General features: G+C 47.3%; 2 protein-coding genes across 2 annotated transcripts in view; both read right to left on the bottom strand.

Moving 5' to 3' along the window:
• Window positions 1-1,866, bottom strand: part of Dnah6 (dynein axonemal heavy chain 6) — a 185,874-nt gene extending 184,008 nt beyond the window's left edge. Inside the window, 3 exon segments of the mRNA XM_050130231.1 lie at window positions 1,055-1,232; window positions 1,277-1,418; window positions 1,862-1,866. Coding sequence (XP_049986188.1) covers window positions 1,055-1,232; window positions 1,277-1,418; window positions 1,862-1,866 — 325 coding nt within the window.
• Window positions 1,867-5,488: 3,622 nt separating this feature from the next.
• LOC126493277 (glutamine synthetase-like) lies at window positions 5,489-7,258 on the bottom strand. The gene is given in 2 exon segments (XM_050130237.1): window positions 5,489-6,392; window positions 6,395-7,258. Coding segments are annotated over 2 exon segments (1,113 nt in total). The 5' UTR covers window positions 7,164-7,258; the 3' UTR covers window positions 5,489-6,048.
• Between the last annotated feature and the right edge of the window lie 1,283 nt (window positions 7,259-8,541).

Genomic DNA, 8,541 nt, shown 5'->3' with positions numbered 1-8,541 from the left:
TCTTGAAGGGAAATGAGAACAGGAACTCAAGGCAGGAATTGAAGCAGACACCACGGAGGAACACTGCTTGCTGACTTGCTCCTCGCGGCTTACTCAGCCTGCTTTCTTATACAACCCAGGACCACCTGTATTTAGGGGTTGCACAGCCTGCAGTGGACTGGACCCTCACACATCAGTCATTAACCAAGAAAACGCTGGGCAGACAAGCCTATTATAGGCCAGCCTTATGGTGGTATTTTCTCGATTGAGAGTCCTTTCCAAATGGTTCTAGCTTGTGTCAATCAAGTTGATAAAAAGCCAAACAGGACAACAAGCCTGAGGACTGGAGTTTAGGTCTCTAGCACTCGCATGAAAAGAAGTGCTGCATGCAACCCTAGCATTTTGGAGTAGTGGCAGACAGGTGAATCCCAGATTCAGTGAGAGACATGGTCTCAAAATACAGTGTGGGAGCTGGTGGTGCTGGTGGCGCACACCTTTAATCCCAGCACTTGGGAGGCAGAAGCAGATGGATCTCTGTGAGTTCGAGCCAGCCTGGTCTACAGAGCAAATTCCCGTCAGCCAAGGTTATACAGAGAAACCCTATCTTGAAAAAAAAAAACCTAAATAAATAAAATAAAACACAAAAACAGAGTGGAGAAGCAGTTGGGGAAGATAGGCCAATGTCAATCTCTTAGCCTCCCATGTGCATATGCAAGGGTACACACATAATTGTATACACACACACACATCATGTAGTACAAAAACGTCTTGAACCAGGTGTTGACATACCTAAGTTTTAATCTAGCTCAGTGACAATAAGAATCAAAAGTCCCTTATGTAATTTTAACTTCTCAAGTAACCCCATTAAAAACGAGAGGTCTCGATCTTAATGGTGTGCTTTACCTAGCATTCAAACTATCATTTCAATACATAATGATGCTGTGGGATGCCGGGTCATATTTAATTTTTCCGCGTGTATTTTATATCTGGTGTCTAGGAACTGTCCTATTGGTCAGGATAAGTCTAGGTTGGTCAGTGTAAGGTCCAGGGTAAGCCTGACATCTCTAGTCCTCACTTTCCAGTCCCCGGGGGTAGTAAGCTACCACCGAATTCATCCTCTCTGAGATTTTCCATCGCTGGGGAGGCGATGCTGGGTGTCTGGCTCCACCCAGGGCTCCACTGGACTCACCCAGCGTTCTTGGACTCAACTGCAGCCGTTCCTGAGGGGTCTTCAGAGGCCGACGCAAGTGGTCCTGGGGCAGAAAGCTGAGTCCCAGGAGGAAATGTTTCCCGTTGCGTAGCAACCACTGGGCGTCCAAGAGCGCTCGCTACGCCAGGGAGGAGCCGGTCGCCACTGTCGTGCCGTGGCTCTCCTCAGCGCTCCTCCAGGAGCGCGCCAAGTAATTGGGCCAATCAGCGTTTCCGGAGCGTTGACGTCACTAGTTGGCAGGGAGCAGGAATCCACTCGGAGGATTGCTCCTCTGGGATGGGATTAAATCTCTGGCTGTGTAGACAGGAGGCATAGGAAGTCTGGTCGTTTTCTATGTTCTCTCGTTAGTGGACGGTCCTTGATCGTTGACCCAACCTCTTAACAGAAATCTGTTGTTTCTCAAGAGGCCCGAGTCTGACTTGACGTTCGCCCACAACTTTAAAATCCCGAGGTGAAAGAAACGAGCCTCAGGAGAAGGCTGGGTGGACTGTTGAAGCCCTTTCACAAGCCGTGAACCACTGTCTCGCCGGTTGGAAGAGACTTGTTTTCAACCTTCGCTACAAAAAATGTAATCACCGCTGGCAATACCTTCTTTTTCTCTTCCCTCCGCTACAGTCTTTGCATCTTGGGTGGCGACTCCCTAAATGAAACTGAGCGGACAGCGGCACGTACCGCATATGGCGTGCTGGTTTGATCCCACCTACCCCCAAGAGGATTATCTGGAGCTGGAGTGTAGATTCAGATCACTCAATCTAACCCACCTCCCCTAGCACAGCATCTGAGTATGGAGCTGGCTTTAGTCTCTTGCCTCGCCAAGTTTTCAGGAAACGTGTGTTTGGGGGGAGGGGGGCTAGTGGGGGATGTCCAACAGCGTGTATGTGGAGAAGAGAGGACAGTTTACAAAAGTTCAGCTCTCTCCTACCACTGTGTGGATTACAGGGATGAAAGTCGGGTCACCAGGCTTGGCAGCAGGTGCCTTTATCCACTGAGCGACCTCACTGGCCCTAGGGAGTATTTAAAAAGTATATATTTTTAAAGTTGGCAACCTGGCTTTTTAGAAGTTCATAAAATGAACACGTGTTTTATGAATGCCTTCTAATTTAGCAGCAAAGGTATTAACGAAGGCCTGATGTTAGGAAAAAAAAAATAAACAAGAAAAGACTCTTCGGCACGCTAAGGCGTCTAAGCAACATGGTGCTTGGCGTGAGAACTTCAGCCCTGGACCCAAGGCAGATCTCTGGAATGTCCCTGAGCCTCTGACTCTCGGCCCATCTCCTCCCCCACTCTTCGGCATTTTGCACCTGCATAGGGTGCCTTCCCTTCCCAGGCCTTCAGTTCTCCAGCAGGAACAGGCTATACAGCATGTGCTCAAGAGGCTTCCGGGCAGGTAGGATTTTGTGCTCAATCCAGTGTTGGGACTTTAGTGCTTCATTCTGCCTTTCCTGGAGTCTCGTAGAGTGTGGCACACACACACACACACACACACACACACACACACACACACACGGAGAGGGGGGGGGAGGGAGAGCAGCCGCTTGTGTCAGAAGGCTGAGGTGCCACACTCCGCTTTCGCTGCTCACAACAGAAATTTGCACTCTGCCCCATTTGGCAACTTGTCTGGACATCAGCTGGCCTCGAGGCTCTCAGCCTGGATTCTCCAGGGCACCCTGGCCTGCTGTTTATTTACAGCTTGTTCAAAACAGTTTGCCACTCTGTATAAAGTGCTGGCATTTGTTTAAGTTGGCTTTTTTTTTTTTTTGGTGGTGGTGGGGGGGAGGGATAGCTTGTTTTGCTGTTGTTTCTATTTCTAGAATTTTAAATTTTTAAAATTAAAAATACTGATTCTCCACTTTAAACGACTTCTTTTGTAAGCATATGGTCTTGTCTTTGCAGATAATATGCTGAGTCAGGAGGCAGAGGCAGCAATTTCAAGAGTTGAAGGTCATTGTTGATTATATGGAGACATTCATTAACCTGGGATCCCTTCAACTCTGTCCCAAACTTAGTCAATAAGATAAGATATACAATAGAGTTCAATACTTAGAATGTAAGAGATAATGCAAAATATCTCACTATTTTATATTGATTACATGCTACAGTGATAATATTTTAGGTAAATTGTGTTAAATAAAATATATAATTAAAATAAAGAACATAGTGTGTTAACATCAATGGATTTTTTCTTTTAAAAATTACATAGACAAAGAGGGGTATGGGGAGATGGCTCAGTGGTTAAGAGCACTGGCTGCTCTTCCAGAGGTCCTGAGTTCAATTTCCAGCAACCACATGGTAGCTCACAACCATCCCTAGTGGGATCTGTTGCCCTCCTCTGACATGCAGGTGCATATGCAGAACATTTATACATAAAATATAAACTTAAAAGTTACATATACATTTTATTGATTTATTTGTGTGTGTGTGTTTGTCATGCCACACATGTAAAAGTTAGAGGACAACATTTTAAAATTGGTTCTCTCCTTTCACTGTGTGGATCCTGGGGACCGAGCTACAGGTTGCCAGACTTAGTGGCAAGCACTTTTATCCTCTGAGATAACTAACCATACCTACTAATGGTTCTAAAATTTATGAAATTATGCTGTTTGGATGCAATGAAAAGCAGAATTGCCTATATTGACATTATTTTGAAGTACATCAAGTATTCTTTTTAATTTTTAACTTTTATTTTATGTGTATGACTGCTTTGCTGCCATGTATGACTATGCACCACATGGGTGCCCACAAGGGTCAGAAGAGTGCATCAGATCCCCTGGATCTGGAGTTAGAGTTGGTGATGAGCTGCCCCGTGGATGCTGGGCATCAAACCTGGATCCTCTGGAAGAACGGCCACGTAACCACTGAGCCATCTCTCCAGCTCCTGTATTCATATTTTTATAATGTGACAAAATTAATTTTTGGAGGTACATCAAGTCTAAAAATACATAAACTGCATTGGTTTCTCGGGCTTTGGAGATAAAATGGTACTGGCTTTCTCTGAGAATCTGAGGGGACGGGGGTATCCTGTGGCTAGCCGGTTTTCGAGGTATATTTTTTGCCATTCACTTCCCAGCCCCCTCACTGGCTGCAATATCTTCATCTTCAAATCCTTTTGGGGGGGGTGGAGGTGGGGTATGTTTATTATAAAAGGAAAAAACAAAACTCCATAGGATTCCCAAGGAGGGAAGGAAAATTCTGCTGGGAGAGAAGACACTAGGATACAACATGACAAATGTTTTAACTCCAGGCCTGTCCTCAGTTTCTCCCATAGCAAACTGGAAGGAGACACTGACACAAACAGGCAGTTCTGCAAAGTTAGAAACCCTACCCTACAGAGTTGATTAGAAGCTGAACTTGTTTTGCTTTACAAAATTTAATATATCAAAAGGCCTGCTTTAGTGACATGCCAGTCCCACCAAGAAATAATCCCCACCCCCCCCCCCCCCACCCCCCGTCAGTAACAATGTTCAAGTTGACCAGCCAACTCATACCTCTAACTAGTGTGTGGATATATATGCATCTTAGCCTAAGCATGAGGTCAGGTGGTGGCAAGCACTGGCATCCCACCTGCTACCTGTCCAGCATCTGCTCCTGCAGAGTGGGCAGGGAAACCCTATGTAGTAATGAAGAAGCCGAGCCCCAGAGATGTCAGGAGCCATTTCCCCTCTAACAATCATTACAGGAACCATCACCCTGGGGAGTCTGCAGAATGCCCCTCACCTAATTAGCAGCAATCTCTTAGTGGAACCCGCCTCACATTCCAGCTATCCAGGGAACCAGGTGTGGCCACTTGACTTCCTAGCCTACCTCCTGGCCTACGTGACCTGGAACACGAGGCGCAAGAATCCAGTTACCCTGCCCCCCATTCCTTACCATATATAAACTGTAACCCGTCCCTAATAAACGGAGGCTTTGACAAATCTGCTTGGCCTTCTTCTTCTGTCTTAGCTCATTCCCTTCCAGGTAGCGCCCCTCCGAGACCCTGGAGTAACCGATTGCCGGGTGGGTTACAACCCCTAGACTGAGTAACCCAGACCCCCAAACGCAATCCACACAGAGAAGCAGCATTCCCCATCCCTGCTGGTACTTCATCCCCATCCCTGCTCAAGAGATCCTTCCTTCCAACCAAGCTCTTCACTTAAACTTGGCAAACCCAGGGATGAGGGTGGTTTTCTCAATTAGAAAGACACATATATCCACACATCCATATATATAACTTTTTTTGTTTTTACATTTAAATATAAAAATACTACTCTGCTATTTGTTATAAATGGAGGACCAAGAACTAAGAACCTTTTCTTCTGTTACAGCAGGGCTGTCCTGTCCATCAGGCGACACACTGAGCTGTCTTCATGGAGGGCATAAACTCCCCCAAGCAAGGGAAACAGGGTACAAAGGAGCACCCTCCAACTGCTCCTCACCTAACTTCCAGTGGGAACAGAAAGTCAGTTTTACCGGAAGAACTAACAGCTCTCCACCAACAGGGAATCGTCAACCCAAGCAGTGGACCCGTGCTTTCAACTATCCTGAAGAAAAATTCCTCCTCTCACAAATATACCCGCTCTGTGACAGCTATGCCTACTGGACATGCATTCCTGATGAGATGAAGCAGTGGTTACCTTCCCTTCCCCTCCCCCTCCCCCACTAAAAAGCTAGATAGAAAAAAAAAGATGAGGGATGGGTGTGTAGAGATTAAGGATTTGACCCCTCTATTCTGACCAATGAAAGCAAGATTAACTGGGCATGAGGAATAAAAAGACCTTGATATTCCATCCTTTGAGTTACAGTGGGGGCAGAGCTGGGACAGGAAAGAGTTGGGGTGGGATGATTAGGAAGGGCTCAGGATCACTCAAAGCCTAGTCCACTTAGTTCTTGTATTGGAACGGCTCATCGCCAGTCTCGTTGAGAACGCAAGTGCGGACAATGGCCTCTGTCACGGCCAAGGGGTCACAGTTGGCAGAAGGGCGACGGTCTTCAAAGTAGCCCCTCTTCTGGCCAACAGTCCAGGGAATGCGGATGCTGGCACTGCGGTTGGCAACGCCAGCAGAAAAGTCGTTGATGTTGGAGGTTTCATGGATTCCAGTCAGGCGCCGGGCATTGTCCAGGCCCCCCTTGGGATCGTAGGTGCGAATGTGGTACTGGTGCCGCTTGCTTAGTTTCTCAATGGGCTCCTCGATGTACTTCAGACCTTTCTCCTCCCGCATGGCCTAGTGCTAAAGTTAGTATGGCAGCCGGCACCGTTCCAGTTCCCAGGAATGGGCTTGGGATCAAAGGTTGCTATCACCCCGAAGTCTTCACACACACGATGCAAGATGAAACGGGTCACCCAGAGATGATCTCCCATGCGGATTCCTTCACGGGGTCCTATTTGGAATTCCCACTGGGCAGGCATGACCTCGGCATTTGTTCCTGTAATCTTGACTCCAGCATACAAGCAGGCCCGGTAGTGAGCCTCCACGATGTCCCTGGCATAGGCTTTGTCTGCTCCCACACCACAGTAGTATGGATCTTGGGGCCCAGGGAAGCCATTGGAAGGCCAACCAAAAGGGTGTCCATCTGTTCCCATGAGAGTATAATCCTGTTCCATTCCAAACCAGGGGTGCTGATTGATCAACATGTCCATTATCCATTTACAGTTGTGTCTTAGATTGGACTCTGCAGGCTTCCGGTTATATTTGAAAACTTCAAAGAACACCAACTTGTTGGGCTCTTTGCAAAAGGGGTCCCAGAACATGGCGACCGGCCTGAGATACATGTCACTGTTGGAGCCCTCAGACTGAAAGGTACTAGAGACGTCGGAATTCCACTCGGGTAATTCTACACACTTGGGCTCGCAGTCCAGGGTGCGGGTCTTGCAGCGCAGCCCTTCGCCGGTCCCATCAACCCAGATATATATGGCCTGGACTTTCTCACCCTGGGGCAGGGACATGCACATTTGCTTGATGCTTTTGTTCAGGTGGGAACTTGCTGAGGTGGCCATGGTGGAAGGTGTTCTTAGTGGTGGCTGGCGGGATGATGGATGGGATGGACAGACCACGAGAGCGAGGCGAAGAGAGCGGAGAGGAGATGGGTGTGGGGCTCAGTCGGTGCGCTCCACTCCCATTCTCGGCTCTGCCTTCAAATCCTTTTTATGGCTTTTAAGAAATCAGGCACATGTGGCTGTGTCTTCTTAATCATGGTTGAGCCAGAAAAAAATACATCTATGTATGTATTGGTGGGCACCGTGGGCAAACCTGTGGCTGCCAGAGTCCTGAAAGAGGCTACGGAGCAGCTGCAGCAACAGCTGCCGTCTGTGTAAGTGTTTCCTACATTTTCTTTCAGCTTTTAAAACTATATAAAATAAATATGAAATATGTGTGAGACCTTATTTCTCAGACCTAAGGGCAGCCTGCTACCTGTTGGTCAACATTTCCTCATGTCTACCTACCCATCTCCCCCTCAAAAAAAAAAAACACTAGCTGGTTTTTTTTTTTTTGAGTTGCTAAATGAGATTTTTAGAAAATACCCAGGGTGTCCTAGCTAGTTTTAACTGTCAACTTGGCACAACCACCTGACACAGTCATCTGAGAAGAGAGTCTTAGTTGAGGAACTACCCAGATCGATTGTCAGTAGAGAGAATGTCTTGAGTGTTAATTGATGCAACAGGGCCCAGGATGGTGGGCGACGCCATCCCCTGTACAGGTGGTCCCAGGCTATGTAAGCAAGCCAGAGAATCGTGAATCTAAGCAGGCCAGCAGGAAGTGCTCCTCCATGGTTTCTGCTTCAAGGGATTCTAGGCATTGAACTCAGGTCCTTCCTCACGCTTACAGGGTAAGCACATTGCCAACTGAGATAATATGCCAGCCTCCTCCTCTGGTGATCCCCTGCCTCCTGAAAAACATAATCACTGTACTGGGTAGTTCTATGTCAACTTGACACAATCTACAGTCATCTGAGAGGAGGGAAATGCTACTGAGAAAATGCTTACGTAAGATCCAGCTCTAGGGCATTTTCTTAATTAGTGATTGATACGCGAGGGTCCAGTCCATTGTGGGTGGGGTCATCCCAGGCTGGTGATCCTGGGTTCTATAAGGAAACAGGCTGAGCAAGCCAGGGTTAGCAAGCCAGGAAGCAGCACTCCTCCATGGCCTCTGCACCAGCTCCTGCCTCCAGGTTCCTTCCCTTCTTGAGTGCCTGTCCTGGCTTCCTCCAGTGATGAACAGTAATAGGGAAACATGAGCCAAATAAGTTGCTTTTGGTCATGGTGTGGTCATGGTGTTTCAACCCAGCAACAGCAATGGTAACTAAGACATTTTATGTAAATTGCTCCCTGGCCTGATTATTTAATTCTCTATAACTTTATGATCACTTTTTTTCTT

The sequence above is a fragment of the Alexandromys fortis genome, unplaced genomic scaffold (assembly GCF_014885135.2).
Source record: "Alexandromys fortis isolate MF-2015 unplaced genomic scaffold, M_Fortis_MF-2015_v1.1 scaffold_336, whole genome shotgun sequence".
NCBI lineage: Eukaryota > Metazoa > Chordata > Mammalia > Rodentia > Cricetidae > Alexandromys > Alexandromys fortis.
The sequence above is the reverse complement of the archived record's forward strand: the minus strand, read 5'-3'. Positions and strand labels throughout refer to the sequence as shown.